Source organism: Pogoniulus pusillus, chromosome 18 (genome assembly GCF_015220805.1).
Source record: "Pogoniulus pusillus isolate bPogPus1 chromosome 18, bPogPus1.pri, whole genome shotgun sequence".
NCBI classification, from domain to species: domain Eukaryota; kingdom Metazoa; phylum Chordata; class Aves; order Piciformes; family Lybiidae; genus Pogoniulus; species Pogoniulus pusillus.
In genome coordinates, this window is record NC_087281.1 from 25,046,193 (window position 1) to 25,062,781 (window position 16,589).

Sequence of the window (16,589 nt, forward strand, 5' to 3'; positions counted from 1 at the left end):
GAGAGAGCGGCCGAAAGCAGGCGACGCGTCCAAGGTCGCGTCCAAGGAAGCCTAGGCCGCCGCCTTGCCAACAGCTGCCAGAGGCGCAGGGACAACGATCCCCGCCCACTCAGCCGCCCCCCCCTCTCCCTCGTTTCTGCCGCAGGACGACTCAGAGGAAACCCCTTCACTGCCTGACGCGCCCACCGGCGTTCTGGCAGCGGCCTACGCTCCCGGCGGCGAAGCTGCCTTCACCCACTCCCGGGCCAGTCTGCCCGCGCCCGGCGGAGCAGCGGAGGCGGCATCACGTCAACGCGCCAGAAGGCCGAAACCCACCACGGAGAGCGCCTCACGAGCTGCCACTTGCTCTCCACGAGCCTGCGTCCCAAAAAGAACACGGCCGACCGCAACCCTTCCCTCAGCACTCACCGGCCCCGCCGCCGACAAGGCCTCCACCCTCGGCGCCGCCGCTGCGTCACTCGGCGCGCTGACATCAGTCTCCAGGAGCAGCCGTGCTCCTGCGTGCTGACGTAGCGGACAGCCTCCGGACAGCGCGGGTCGTCCCGCCGGCGGTCCGGGCTCGCCTCGGGTTGTGTGCGTACGGCGCCCGGCTTCTTCCCGCTCTGGAGCGGCGGCGACCTGTAGCAGAGCGAAACCCTCGGCGTCGGGGAAGAGCGTCCGCAGCTCGTGCCCGCGGGCAGACCCGCCAGGGGCCCCTGGGGCGGCTGAAAGACCGAGCTGCCCGCCGTCCGTGTCCCCCGCCCTCGGTCAGTGAGCACGGCCTGGCGGCCGCTGCGGCACGAAGGAAGCTTCTGTGCCGGCTTTTAAAATAACGGTGTCCCAGGCAGGGGGGTGCGGGACTTGCACGGCTGTACTCTCCTGCCCGCGGGCAACAGCCGCACCTGGCAGCAGGTGCCAGTACGTGTCAGAAATGGGAGTCTTGTTCAGACAACAGGCACCCGTAAATGCCCAGCCCCTGAAAGCGTCGTTCCCGCCGTTCCCTTTAGCGATGTGCTTGCCTGTCCTTTGGCAATCTGTGTTCTGCGTTCCCGAGTAAGGAGATGGTCTGCCTATCCACGAGCACATAGAATCATGGAATTGTCAGGGCTGGAAAGGACCTCAAAGATCATCTAACTCCAACCCCTATGCCTCAGCCTGCAGGCCAGAGTTCTCTCGATACAGCCCAGACGGCTGGCTTTCTGGGTTGCAAGTGCACGCTGGTGGTTCATGTGGAGCGTCTTGTCCACCAGCACCCCCAGGTCCTGCTTTTTCAGGACTGCTCTCAAGCCAGTCACCCCCCAGGCTATCAGTGCTTGGGATTGCCCTGACGCAGATGCAGGACCCTGCACTTGGGCTTCTTGAACCTCACAAGGCTGGCTTTGACCCTCCTCTTCAGTCTGTCAAGTTCCCTCTGGATGACATCTCTGGTCTCCAGCATGTCAGCTGCACCACACAGCTTGGTCTTATCACTGAGCTTGCTGAGGGTGTACTCAATGCCACTGTCCACGTCACAGAATCACAGAACTGACCAGGTTGGGAAAGACCTCTAGGATCATCAAGCCCAACCCATCGCCTAACCCTTCTAATTAACTAAACCATGGTACTAAGTGCCTCATCCAACCTCCAGTGAAGATGTTAAACAAGACTGGTCCCAGTACTGATCCCTAAGGGACTCCACTTGTCACTGGCCTCCACCTGGACATGGGACCATTAATAGCCACTCTTTGGGCATGGCCATCAGGCCAGTTCTTTACCCATGGAGTTGTCCATCCATCAAACCCGTATTTCGGCAGCTTGGGGACCAGAATGTTGTGTGGGACAGTGTTGAATACTGCTGAGGCCCAGGTAAATGAAGCCAGTTGCTTGTCCCTTATCTATTAATGTGACCTTTTTGTAAAAGGCTACCAGGTCTGTCAGGCACCATTTGCCCTCGGTGGAGCCATGTTGATTATATCCAATCACCTCTTTGTTATTCTTCTGTATCAGCAGTGCCTCTGGGAGAGGCACAGAGGTGAGACTGATTGGCAAATAGTTCCCCCGTTCTTCCTTCTTTTTCTTTTTGAAAATGGGGGTTGTTTTCCCTTTTCCAGTTTGTGGGGACTTCACCAGACTGCCATGACTATTGGAATATAATAGAGAGCAATTTAGTGACCTAATCTGCCAGTTCCTTTAGTACCCATGGGTGTATCTCATCAGGTCCCATGGATTTGAATACTTTCAGGTTCATCAGATGGTCACGAACCTGATCTTCACTCACAATGGGCAGTTCTTTCTTCTAGCCCCTGCGGTTACCTTCCATGACCCTGGGAGTGTGGCTAGAGCCCTTGCCAGTGAAGGCTGAGGTTCACCTGTTTCTTTCCTGAGGGGGCCCACACCTTCTCTAGGCTTCTTTTTGCCATTAATGTACCTGTATAATTTTTTGCTATTCCACTTGATCTCCCTTGTTAGATTTAATTCTAACTGAGCTTTAGCTTTTCTAACCAGGTCTCTTGCTGCTTGGGCCACTTCCTTATGTAACCCTCATTCTAGCTGTCCTAACATGGGCTTGTCTCTACATGACCATTAGATTAATTTCCACTGTACTGCTTGAAACTACATTTAGGCCTTACAAGTGGCAACACACTACAGGCTAATTAATTTGATGCTTTATGTAGAAGAAAATAAGTGTTACCTCAGAAGAAGGGAAAATAGTATTGTAACTGATGAGAACATTAAATAGTTTCAAATGTTTCCATCTGAAATCTTTAACGTCTGTTGCAAGTTAGAAGAATCACCCTTGAAGGGTTTAGTTTGTTGAATTTTATAACTGAGAATACCAATTGTCATTATCTCTCAGTATGGCAAGCTGCAGAACTTTTTTTGCCTTTTTTTTGGTGGTGGGAAACAACAGAGAAACACCAACCAGCCAACCACTTATCGTGCTCATTTCAAAGTGCTGCTTTGACTACTTTGTAGATACCAGTATTCGTTTACTGCTTCCTCTTTGTTGCTTCATCATGGCATTGTCTACACTTTGTCAAGCGCATAAAAAAAGTCAGTTCAAGATTAGCAAATTGCTCTGAATAACTTTTGAGTACTAAGCAGAGAAACTTCAGCGTGTAATTATGACACTGAATATGCACACCCTTTGACTTACTCATCTGATTACTTGTAAACTGTCCCAGTTTTAATTGCATATTGTTGGGTCAATAGCTTTTTCAGACACAGCTGTACTTTGAAGTGCAGTGAAAAAAGGCTGAAATGGAACACTGGATGTCAATAAAACAGGAACCAGCAGGTTATGTGTGTATAACATTTTGAGGTTTTGCCTTGCCAATTCTTGGTCATAAAGCTTTAGATGATCTATCTGTATGAACTGAAATAAAATTTCATTTTAGGGAACTTCACTTGGACTATTGCTAGTCTAGATCTTTCTACTCACAATCTAATGAGATTCTGAATGGCAAGAAAATGCAATTACCACTTCTGCTTCAGCTGAGTTTTACTTTATTATATAAAGTTCCTATTCCAGTACCCAGAAGCAGAAGAATATGCATGAAAAATGCAGCCTAGCTGTCAAAAACAATGTAAGCTGTAATGAACAGTGCTTTGTCTCACTGTTCATAGTTTACGTGCATCTTGGCATGAATCCTACTAACTTCAGAAAATAGCATGCTAAAGTTAGTAGTGTAACTAGTTCATCCTACTAACTTCAGAAGATAACATACTAAAGTTACACTGCAATAGTCTTCAAATTAAGTATTCTTTCAATTGCTGCTGTGAAGTATTCTGCAATACTGTGCATGTTTTTTTAAAGTAGGATAAGGTCTCATGAGCCACATGAGCCAACCTTTCCGGTACAACAGTTTTACTTCAAGAAACTAAGCAGCCTTGAACTAGCTCCTCATTTCTGCCTAATAAACTCGGCATAAAATTAACTCAGCATTCAAGAAATCTTTGCCACTTTATTTAGCTGAATTGGCCTGTCTGAGGCAGGGAGTGGGATATCAAAAGCCCCACACTGGACTCTGAATTCATGTGGTGACAGCTAGTAATACAGCTCACACAGGAGATCTCACTCCAAACTATGATAACTGTATTATCATTATCAAAATGTCCTAACATACAGAATATTCAGCCACACAAGGAACAAGGCAGAGAACAGGCTAGGTAGCAGTTCTGAAAGTACAGGACAGCAGAGTTAGAGAATGCATCCATGAATCATGGAGTTTGTAACAGAAAAGGAGGGAGGGAGGGAGGCAGCCAGACTGGATGGGCAAGGAGCTGCTGAAGGAATTAAAGATAAAAAAGAGAGTATATCACCCTTGGAAAAGAGGGGAGGCTTCCCAGGGAAAGTTCAAGGATGTTGCTAGGTCTTGTAGGAAAAAAATCAGAGAGGGAAAAGCCCATTTAGAGCTTAGGCTGGCCATGGCTGTTAAGGAGAATAAAAAATGTTTCTATAAATATATGAGTGGCAAGAGAAGGGCCAAGGACAACCTCCAGTGCTTATTAGAGAGAGAGGGGAATATAGTGACAAAGGATGAGGAAAAGGCAGAGGTGCTTAACACCTTCTTTGCCTCAATCTTCAATAGTGGGACAGGTTGTCTCCAGGACAGCTGGACTCCTGAAGTGGCAGATGGAGTAAGGGACCACTGCAGTCCCCCTCTAATCCATGAAGAAGTAAGGGACCTGCTGAGACATTTGGATCCTCACAAGTCCATGGGACCAGATGGGATCCACCTGAGGGTGCTGAGAGAGCTGGCAGCTGAGCTGGCCAAGCCACTCTCCATCATTTATCAACAGTCCTGGCTCACTGGAGATGTCCCCAAAGACTGGAAGCTGGCCAAGGTGATACTCATCCACAAGAAGGGTCAAAAGGAGGAGCCGGAAAACTACAGACCTGTCAGCCTGACCTCAGTGCCAGGCAAGGTCATAGAACAGGGCATCTGTAAAATTACTGTGTTGGCATATGCTGCCTTACTAAGATGAAGTGAACAGAATTAAGAATTTTTAGCATTTAAGTCATTAACATCTCCATTAACACAGTAGAAATCAAATGCAAAGGACAAACCCAAACCAGCAGCCCTTCAGGTACCTAGGACTCAAAACTTAGCAAAGCACTGGGTCATAATGCTTTAAAATTATTTTGTAATTTTCACCAATGCTTTATTTGGAAGTAGACTGCAATGCTATTACAGCATTCAATCATCACATAACTGAGGACTTTGTATGAGTGAAATGCTACTCAAACGACAGCGAGACAAGTGCACCTTGGTGGAAGGAACAGAACCTCAAACCCGACATGGGTTACGCTGTTTGTAAAGGATGGAACAGTGTAAAATCAAGTAATCCACGTAACATAAGCAAATGTTCTATTTTCCTGATGCTTGCACCTATCATTGCAGTAACCATCACTTGTCCTGAGGGCAGATCAAAGTGTCTGCTAGTAACAAACTCTGCAGTTACTCTTTTTCATTGATTTACAAATGCAGAACATATAGAGCATTTACATTAAATATAGCTCCTGACTCCCACTGAAACAAAAAATTATGAGCAAGTTCTTTCTAATGCTGGGAGGGACACAGATCGCTTAAGTTTCAAGTATAAGACCTCTTCTCTTGGCTGTCAATCATCAGCCGCAACCTAAAAGACCAAATGCTTTCCACTGGACTCATTTATTGCTTCCACAAAGTTTCTTGTTCCAGGCAAGGCTGTGTAAGTCTGCTCCTTAAAGAGGACTTTTCATAGATACACTACTACGCAAGTCAAAGTTAGCCTGATGGGTTTTTTATTTTCTAGTATGCAAGATAGAACATGGAGCCCTCAGGATCTTCTGATTTCATGAAAAAAAAAAAGAATTCTGAAGTTGTTTTTTATTCCTCCTTACTACTCATCAATAGTAACCCATGATTTTTCTTATTAAACAGTGCGAGATGCAGTAAATGTCTGCCTACATGTCTTTTGACAGTGTTTAGTGAAATAGTAACATAATCAATAGGAGAATTTATGTAAGCACATAAAATGCTTGAGTATTCCTAACTGGAAGATTGCAGTGGCATCACAGTACCAAAAAAACCCAATCCAGATACAGTGAGGTTCCAGGGAACAGTATTAGAGGAGCCACTGAAGGTGACTGATTCCTCTCCATTATGGGAGAATTTCACAAACACTGACACAGAGCACTGAAAGTGCACATCTCTTACATAACACATTTCATTAGAACTAAGTGAGCGACACCATGTGGTTAGGATTCAAAATTTCAATCCAGTAGCCATCAGGATCCTGAACAAATGCAAGTCCTTTCATTTTACCTGTTAGAAAGAAACCAAGAGTTAAGATTACACGGCTAGCTCTTCACGTCCAGTATAAGTACTTCAAAACCATTTCTTCCTTCTGCATAAGAATTAGCTCAAATTTAGACAGCTAATTCTGAACATGTTCAAGTCATTTTTTACCAGCATTAGATTTTCGTATGCTAACTTACTAGGCTTACTCTCAACAAAGCTATAGCCTGAAGTCACTTGGAAATTCTACCGCATATGCGCCTCTATATGTTCATCCCATAACAAAGAGAAGTATTTTTGTGCTCCAGGATGCTTTCATGTACTTCATTGAACTATCTTTGCCAGTATAAAATCTGCCCTGTTCATCTCCTATCATTTCCTGGTGGATGGAAGGACAGCAGTGAGCCAGCAGTGTGCTCTTGTGTCCAGGAAAGTCCATGCCATTCTGGGGTGTAATAGAAGGGGTGCAGCTAGTAGATCGAGAGATGTTCTCCTTGCCCTCTACTCTGCCCTGGTGAGGCCTCATCTGGAGTATTGTGTCCAGTTCTGGGCCCCCCAGCTCAAGAAGGACAGGCAACTGCTTGAGAGACTCCATCACAGAGCCACAAAAATGATTAAAGAAGTTGAACATCCTCCTTATGAGGAGACACTGAGGGACCTGGGGCTCTCTAGCTTGGAGAGCAGCAGACTAAGGAGTGACCACATTCATGTTTATAAAGATGTGCAGGGCTAGTGTCAGGAGGCTGGAGCCAGCCTCTTCTCGGTGATGCCCAGTGACAGGACAAGGGGCAGTGGGCAGAAGTTGAGGCACAGGAGGTTCCACGTGAACCTGAGGAAGAATTTTTAATCTGTGAGTGTGACGGAGCACTGGAATAGGCTGCTCAGGGAGGTTGTGGGGTCTCCCTCTCCAGAGATATTCAAGAACAGTCCGGTTCACACTGTCTGCCACAGCAAGCTCCTGGCACAGCTGGCAGCTCATGGCTCGGACAGATTCACTCTGATATGGGTCAAGAACTGGCTGGAGGGCCAGGCCCAGAGAGTGGTGGCGAATGGTGCCACATCCAGTTGGCAGCTGGCACTAGTGAAATCCCCCAGGGATCAGTGCTGGGCCCAGTCCTGCTGAATACCTTTATTGACAGTCAGGACCAGGAGACTGAGTCCAGCGTCAGTAGGATTGCAGATGACACCAAACTAGGAGCAGGTGTCAATCTGTTGGAGGGTAGGAGAGCCCTGCAGAGGGACTGTGACAGGCTGGATGGATGGGCAGAGGCCAATGGGATGAGACTGAATAAGGCCATGTGCAGGGTTCTGCACTTTGGCCACAACCCCATGCTGGGGAGAGTGGCTGAGAGCAGCCAGGCAGAAAGAGACCTGGGGGTACTGGTAGCTGAAGATGAGCCAGCAGTGTGCCGAGGTAGCCCGGAGAGCCAGTGGCATCCTGGCCCATATTAGAAACAGTGTGGCCAGCAGGACAAGGGAGGTTATTCTTCCCCTCTACTTAGCACTGGTCAGGCCACACCTTGAGTGCTGTGCCCAGTTCTGGGCCCCTCAATTCAAGAGAGATGTTGAGGTACCTGGTGAGGAGACTGAAGCACAGCCTTCTGAGGAGAGGCTGAGGGAGTTGGGGTTGTTTAGCCTGGAGAAGAGGAGGCTAAGGGGGGACCTCACTGCTGTCTACAACTACCTGAATGGAGGTTGTAGCTAAGTTGGGGTCAGTCTCTTCTGCCAGGCAAGCAGCAACAGAAGAAGGGGACACAGTTTCAAGTTGTACCAGGGGAGGTATAGGCTGGATGTTAGGAGGAAGTTCTTGCCAGAGAGTGATTGGCATTGGAATGGTCTGCCCAGGGAGGTGGTGGAGTCACCATCCCTGAAGGTGTTCAAGAATGGTCTAGTTGATTGGATAAGACTGGGTGATAGCTTGGAGGTCTCTTCCAACCTCTTTGATTCTGTGATTCTGTGTGTTCCAGTGTGATCTGCTCTAGGTGATCCTGTTCTGGCAGGGAGGCTGGACCAGATGATCTTTCAAGGTCACTTCCATCCCTTGGCATTCTTTGGTTCCACCTCCACGCTGATGTTTTATGTTAATGATTTTTGTTTGTTCCTCCCTACCCCACAATGTGGTTTACAGCCTTTGCATCACTTCACAGAAGAGAGAAATTAAGAGCAGGAATATTTTAAATATTACTGTTGGAAAAAGTATTACTCATTAAAATAGGGTCCCCAAATGTTGTCCTCCAACGGTAATCAGGATAGCACAAGTTAACATGTTACCTTCACATGTTAAAACATTCACTTCTAATTATACTTGCTCTATTAGGTTATTTACTGTAACAGAACCAACCTTACATATTCTAGTTACTAAAACTTCCAAGTAGTTGATTCAATAATCCAGGTTAAAAAAAAAAAAATAGCTTTAGGTCTGTCAGCAATGAATGCAAAGTCCAAAACTTCTGGATGAGGCACTTAGTGCCATGGTCTAGTTGACTGGACAGGGCTGGGTGCTAGGTAGGACTGGATGACATTGGAGGTCTCTTCCACCCTGGTTAATTCTATGATTCTGTGATTGTGCTGGTTTGAGCTTAATTGGAATATTTTTACTGAGAGAAATTAAATCCTTAGATGTGAGAAGAAAGAAAGAAAAAAACCCCAACAGTAATCTATATCACCATTCCTCAGCTGAGAAACACAACTAGTCAAAATATAGATAAGACGGTCACTTCTCACACACTTCTTAGCTCTCACTTCGGGCTCTGCCTTCTTTCTGGCAGTCTGGGCTCTGTGGATGCATCTGCCTTCATTCTCTAATCCACCTAACTCCTCTTTTTTCCCCCTCTAACTTCCTTGTCATCTTTTTGACATCTCACCTCAGATCTCTGTATTTATCATGTGAGATATACATGGGTTGATCTGGTTATTTCTGAAGGGAGGAAAAGAGGGAGGGGGAAGGGGGTTTGGGTCAGGAGCCCTCCTGGGGACTTTGATTGTTTCTGAGAGGGGTCTTGTGTTCCTGTGTTACTTTTATTTTGTATATAACTGTATATATTTATGTATATATGCTTGTATATTGTGCTGAGCTGCAAATATAGCTTATTAATTTCCAGCTCGGCTGAGTCTAGTCTGGGTGATTTCATACTTGCTTCATCTGAGAACACAGTAAGCAAGACAAGAATCACTTCAGTCTCTTCTCAACTAGTTGTTCTCAGAATCCTCTAGAAAGAAACCTGCAAGATGAGTTCTAATACACATGAACTGAAGCTTTGTGCACTGATGTTACTTTTGAACTAAAAAAAGCACCATCATTAATACAGGCAACAGTCTGGTTTCTGAAGCCAAAAGGGAGACACATCACAGCTTTGTGTGTGCTGCCAACTATTAGGGGTCAGTCTTAGAATTCTCATGAGTCTCTTCTTGAAAAAGAATCCAGCTGAAAAAAACTCATGACTTCTCACCACTGGCTTCTCCATGGTAGGCTATTTTGACACAGACATTCTTTATGTACTCTCTAGATATTTGAGCTATACATTATGCATTTTTTACTAACAGTTATACACTGTTAGTGTATATTATATACACTAATGAGACTATTTCTACAAAAGCTGACAGAAATGTTATAACAGTAACAGCTAGTAGATGGAACTAGTTGTATTTAAGTAAGAATAGCTGGAAAAGTCAAGAATTACTTAATTTCAATGTATGGAAGTAATTATGTCTTCTGAGTCCTTCTTATTTGAAAATAAAGTGACTAAACAGATTAACATAGATCAAGTTCACACATGTCATATGTAAAAGCTGTAATAACTCTAGGCAGCACTATACATAGAAAACTATGAGCCCATACATTTTAGTGAAAGTCAGACTACTACATACGAAAGGCACTTAGCCAGACTACCTAAATCAATCTATTGTCAGTTTTGCCTGCATGAGAAAGTGCAGGACTAATTGGTTCTAGCGCCTTCTAAGCAACAACCACCACCAGAAACTGCTCAGGAGTATCTGCTAGCCAGAATACATGAAAAAACTTGACTTGCATTTCTGATGAAGACTTACCATCATCTGGTTTCTTCACAAATTTCACTCCTAGGTCTTCAAACCTCTTACAAGCTTTATTGACATCAGGGACAGCAATTCCAATATGTCCTGTGCAACAAGGTTAAGAGTGAAGAATGCTATTAAGTATTATTTTGTGTTTTAGGAAGAAGTTTGCTCAGCATTTCACCTTTTGCAAAAAGTTTACATGCTATAGTTGACATAAGATATGATTGTATACAAGAAAGACATTGTTTCCAGAAAGAACATTTTGGGTATTAGCATTATTCTCATCTGGAAAAGTGGATTTTTGATAATGCTTTCTTAAGTAGAAACTCCGGAGTTAAAATATATCATATTGTTTAGAATATTGCCTAGACTAGGAAAAAATAGTTTCCTAGTGGTTTATTTGTATTTCCTTTCTTGAAGTATGCCCACATAACGTGACTTTGTTACATCAGCCCAGTTCAACAGAATGAGTTTACTGGTAATGCTGTATTTGTAGCAACTAATCCTGCCACTTTGCAAGGTGTGAGTTTACAAATCAATTCAGTAACTTTCAATGTCAAGTGGCTAGACTGAGTATGAAACTTAGCTCACAAGGCAGTAACCTTTCAAGCACCCAAAATATTAAATCAAGCCATCTGAACACTAACCTCAGTGCTACGAACAGGAATTCTAGCTTAAAATGAGTAAAAAGTGGATTATAAACCAGAAATCCAAATGCCTATCAGTCTAAACACTGTGGTCATCTGATACACAAGACCAACTGGTGTTCTCGTTGAGTAGATACTATTACCATGTTTGCCTGCCAAAGGATTAGATGCTTTATGAAAGTGTAACTGTGGCTCACTACTCTGTTCACTATTTTCATGATCTTTCACAGCACACATGACAGAAGGAAAGATAAAAAACAAGATGCAAGTTCCAATCTTTCCTGGTGGTAGTATGTTTTCTTCGACCTACTAGAAATGTCTTTTCACCCACACAAGTTTAAAATATTTTTCAACTAGTTCTCATTTAAAAAAAACCTTACAGCAAGTGCTTACCCAATAACCTTTGCTTATACAGAATTGTTTATAGACATTTCAAACATTTCAAATTCCATTTTTCCCCAATAGAGAAGACTTAAAATGTAATCGCAATAAACCAAAGCTTAAATTTACAAACACAGAACTGAAGACCTACCAAATCCTCGGGGATCTGAATTGCCATTGTGATAAGACTGATTTTCATCATTTTCAGTGCCCCAGTTGCTGTAAGAAATAATGTTTATATACTGAAGAAAAGCATCGAAATTAAAAACCCTAAAGGTTGTTTCCTCAGAAGGGCAAGTTGTTTCTTGAAAAACAAAAGAATGTTTTAGCCTTTAGCTAAATTCACTATAAAGTTGCAAGACTTCCCTTTGTCATAGGTCCTAGGCATAGTCTCAAGGCTAATCCAGTCATGTTCACAGCCCTTCTCTAGAATTCAGGTTCGAGATTTGAATGAGGCAGATACGCTCTTCTCTCACTCAGATTAGACGGAAGGTTGCACTGCCTGAGTCAGTTTATCTACCCAGCTCTGGGGAACAAACAGTGAGGGTAGCAGGTCCTGAAGCTGAATCAGATAGTGACACTCTTGGGAGATTCTTTCTGCACAAGTACAGTATTAGCAGCATTAAGGAAATCATCTTGTTTACATGAATTGTACATTTTGGACATAGTACCCCTTTTGATTAGGTTCCAAAAGCAACAGTTATCCATTATTAGGATATTTTGGGGTTCCAAAGGCAGTTCTAACCATGCTGAATTTTCCTAAATTCTCTGGCTTGCCTACCCAGATGGCTTGCATACTGAAGATACAGCAAGCATTACTTCATATTTATGTACCACTGCTCACCTTGCAGTGTGAAAGAGCTCTGAAGAGATAAAGATTAAATGTGCCCAGTATCTGAGATTGCAGCTATGTGACAGTGAAGATGTTTCCATGGTAATTATTATTTAATTCAATCCAACAGGATTCCTATTCACCTACTTCTGTTTAATCATTGTTACTTAAATGTCACGTTTCATTATGCTAATACTTACTGTGTCAGTTCAAGTGTAGCTTTTCTGGAGAAAGTCCAGGCTGTTCTCTCAGCTTTATCTTTTGGAATATCATTTTTATCTTCATACCCCAGGAAATAGAGTGAGAACTTCATAGTAGGAAAGTCAAATTTTTGAAGCAGTCTAAAAGGCAACATGCATTTTGAAATAGTAACTGAAAAAGGCAATGAGAGAGTCTGCAAATAAACCGAGATGGTTCCCCAAAGAAAAAATATTTGCAAACAGGCTTAAAACACAAACACAACTTTAGGTGAAATAACTTTACAATTTCAATAGCTATACATAATGATAAAACCATTTCAGACGTGACACTCAACTGAAAAAAAAATTAGCTTTTTTTGGTAGGATGTTTAATAAAAACACGTAGGCATGGAAAACTAATCAGTTCTCCTTTTCAGCTTATGATGTATTTAATTTTTATTTTCTCTCCACCTAAAGTGGAAGTAATTCATTTTACTTCAGTCTGGACTCATGTTTAAAAATACGCCAGAATCTTGGTTTGAAGTAACTAATTTAAAATGTCAAAAACGTGCACAGAACCTTAGCACAAACACATTAAACTGCTGCAGGACATCTGCCTCCCAACAGCCTTCTCAAAAAACCTGAGTTTGGACCCTGCCCATTGCCTTGGTCTCTTCTGACTAGATGTAGTCTTAAAACTACCTCTGAGAACATTGAAAACCTACACTTGAGATTTGTAACGACTCCTGATTATGAACAATGCCAGAAAAGCTACCAATTAGCTACAAGCTCAGTGAGGAGAAAGTAAACAAGCTGAACACTGATAGTTAATGACCTCTGTAAGAAAACATGGGAATCTCTAGTCAATGCCAATATAAGTTCATCTACAGTTTAGGCACCAACTGCACTACAGGAATTCTCAGAGAGTGCCAGGCTGTCCAACTGGGCGTCAGCTGACAGGCCAGCACTGTTCGTGTTGGTAGACCAATTACTGTAATTACATCAAAATAAGAAAAAAAATCTTCAGAAGAATCGTAGAGAAAAACCAAAGGTATTGTGGCACACGACTTTTACTCACGTCATTCCAAGAACTCTTGTATAAAAATCCAGAGACTTCTTAGGATCCTTTACTCTTAACATCGTTTGCTGAAACAAAAAATCCTGAGGGGACAAAAGGTTCATTGTTTGCACATGGACCAGGTTTTAATTATGGGTGTTAACAAAGATGCCAGTTCATAATTAATCTAAAACTAGCTGGTTTACAAGTAACAAATAGAATACTATTAAGTGTTAAATATTTATTTACACATTAAGTGCATCTAGAACCTTTTGTCCTGATCCTACACATACAGATTTGTGTTCATGTCTTTGCAACCTAATGTTTAACACAGATATACAAACCATCACTGTTATCATTACGATATTATCAGTGGTGTCGAGGAGGGGTATCCTTATTGCTTTACAGAGCTGTACCGCACACGAACGGCCACGCATGCAAGCACGCTAAACAAGTGTATGTTTCATACTGGACCTCACTGCAGACACAGAAATTAAACAAAGCCAAAACTCTTAATTCATTATGTCGAACAACTTCGGTAAGAGAACGGTGCAGCCGCGGTAGAGTGTCTGCGATGTTTCTCTTGCCGCTCTAATCCGAGGCGGCTGGCAAGTCCCCCGTGCGCCCCTTCCGCCCCACTGCCGGGAGCAGAGCGGACGCTCGCTCTCCTCAGGGTCAGCCCGGCCGACGCTCTACGCACCCGCGGAGGCAACTACCCAGCCAAGCGCCCGGCCGACCCGGCCGCGGGGCGGTACCGGATGGTGGCTCACAACGGCCACCGCAGCGCACTCGCCCTGTACCACGACCGTGAACCCGAGCCTAGCTGGCCTACGCCGGGACGGTCTCCCCGCAGAAGGCAAGGCGGCGGCCACGCCTCTCGCTCCTCCACTTCGGATCCCTTCCCGGCCCCATACCGCTGCCCAGGCACTGCACGTCCGCCCGTCAAAGAGCGCGGCGGGCAGGCACGGGCGCTGTCGCGAACTCTTTTGTCGCGGGTAACCCCCGAGGCACCCTCATCACCCCCATGCACCCCACCTTCGTGCTGCCATCCGGCTCCGAGCAGGCGCTGTAGGCTGCCTCATCGCTGAGGCCGCTGAGCGGCGCCCCGGCCGCCATGCCGGGAGTAGACGAGTCGCTGCCGCTCGGCGTGGCGCAGCCGCGGGAAGGCGGTCCTCCGCTTCGCCCGGCCCCGGGGGCGTACCTCCAGCTAGGCGGCTGCATGGGGAAGAGGGGGGGAAGGTGTTGGGTCCAGTAAGCGTTCGCGGGAAGGAGCCGTCTGTCTGTGAAGTTGGTTAGCCGCAGCGTGGAGCGAAATCACAGACCGCCGATCCTCCGCCTTGACGTGACTATTCGTCCCTCTAGCTGTCGCTCACAGGCCCCGAGGGTACCGTCCAAACGTCCAGGTAGCTGTAGGGCCCGTACCCATCTCCAGTGGCACGGTGCTTTTTCGTTTTTTCCTGTAAATCCCTCCAGGTGGCGAGGTCTTGGGGTGGTTTGGAGCCCTCACCTCGAGCCTTCAGCCCTCTTTACAAAGATACCTGCGGTGCACTCGTTTTGGCACTTGCAGATGTTGGTGTCTGCCTTCAGGCCCTGGAAGAAGATTTCAGATAGCATCTGACACCCTTTAGAAGTGCACTGAGCAAGGCTGAGGTCAGGGGCATGGTGAGTCACCCGGGTGTGCCACGGCAGTTTGTGCAGATCACACAGGCAGGATTGTTGTTAGTTGCTATCCAAATGAAAACTGTTGTGAAAAGAAATGTGGTGACCCAGACACAGGTCCCACACGAACATGCAGCTGCCCAAGTCACGGGCTGGAAGGAGTACCAGAGCCCGGCACTGGCAGAAAGTGCCAGTTACGAGAACTTCTGCCTCCGCTGTGAACATGTGGACAATGCGCTCGGCCTTGTGGCAGAGCTGCGTGAGGAGGCTGAAGAGGCTGAGTATTAGGGAGGCCAAACAGGTGAAGCCAGGCTCTGCCATCCCTGAAACAGAAATGCAGGCATCCATCTGGTAGCACTCGGAATCAGAGTGCCCCTGTATGCTGGCCCCGTCAAACCAGAGGCAGTAATGTGGATGAGAGGAAGGAATGGAGACTAGTTCACAGTCAAGGTATCAGGCAACCTCGCTCCTTGCCCATTTTGCCCTCTCAAGTGCCGCCAAAAACCAGTATGAGGCTCTGTCTGGGAAAGACCAGCCAAATGAAGGTGTGAATGATGGGCAAGCTACATCAGAGGTATGTCCACACTCAGAAAAGCCCACCACCCTTGGCAGAACATCATCCACAAGAAAAAGAAAGGACTGTAGTCATAGGTGACTCCCTTCTGAGGGGATCAGACAGTCGGATATGTTGAGCACACCTTTCTCATAGGGAGGTATGCTGCCTCCTTGAGACCAGGTTAGGGATGTCACTAGGTTTAAGCACCTTCTGCTAGCTATTTAGGCCTTTTCACAAACTTTGGTTTGTAAAGTCTGTACAATACCTAATAGACTGTAAAAAGTAAATTCAAAGTTAGTGGAAAGACCTTTTGGTTGACTTTACTGTATTTATTATTTTTCCAATAAAATATTTTGGGTTATTTTCCCCTTAGTGTTCATACCCTTTAGACACCAGGTATGCTTTGCAAGTAATGTGTGTTTTGGTCCTCTTCAGTGGTCTGGGGTTTTTCTAAGGCTCTGTATTGTGCCATCTAATACAAATATTTTCATTTACTCAGTGATGTGGAATTGACTTCATATTCCCTTTTGTAAAAAGGTTTCTTCAAATTATTGCTTCTTATATGCGCTTTCACTATTTCGATCCAATGTATGGATTCAAGTGATACATTATATGGCAACTACTCAAAACTTTAGAGAAAAAATATACTCAGACATTTAAATATGCTTCCAAAAGCATTATAAAAAATTGAGAACCATTTAAGGATTTATTACTAGACCATTTAAAATTAAAATGTATAAAAATATTTTCATTGTTTCTCTGTGAATCCAGATTTTATCAGGCTAACTTTGACAATCTGTGGAGAAAGTTTATCACATATTCATCTGGTGAACAGTTGTTTGAATTGCCTGTCACAGACTATGAGGTTTTGCATAAAGTCAAGTAAGTGTGGGAATACAGCTGGTTTAGGTGTCTACAAAGTACATAAGAAAGGCTCAAGGTGCATCAAACAGGGAAATGTTACAATATAGAATGTTTCCATTGCCTAAAATTACATTTAA

At 44.8% G+C, this 16,589-nt stretch overlaps 2 protein-coding genes across 7 annotated transcripts in view; both read right to left on the reverse strand.

The window, feature by feature from the left end:
• The window catches only part of BTBD9 (BTB domain containing 9), a 113,831-nt gene extending 113,265 nt beyond the window's left edge, over positions 1-566 (reverse strand). For 2 of the 6 annotated variants that reach the window (XR_010305620.1, XM_064158849.1), the window contains exon 1: positions 409-566. The gene's annotated coding sequence lies outside the window, so the exon portion shown is untranslated. Of the gene's footprint in view, positions 1-315; positions 361-408 lie in introns of those variants that run through there. The other 4 variants (XM_064158847.1, XM_064158848.1, XM_064158845.1 and 1 more) reach the window with 4 other exon arrangements.
• A 5,566-nt stretch (positions 567-6,132) lies between these two features.
• GLO1 (glyoxalase I) lies at positions 6,133-14,550 on the reverse strand. The gene is made up of 6 exons (XM_064158855.1): positions 14,409-14,550; positions 13,395-13,477; positions 12,338-12,478; positions 11,457-11,524; positions 10,290-10,379; positions 6,133-6,269 (listed from the first exon to the last, which is right to left on the reverse strand). Exons 1-6 carry the CDS (start codon positions 14,487-14,489, stop codon positions 6,181-6,183), a joined length of 552 nt encoding a protein of 183 aa, XP_064014925.1. The 5' UTR covers positions 14,490-14,550; the 3' UTR covers positions 6,133-6,180.
• Positions 14,551-16,589: the final 2,039 nt, after the last annotated feature.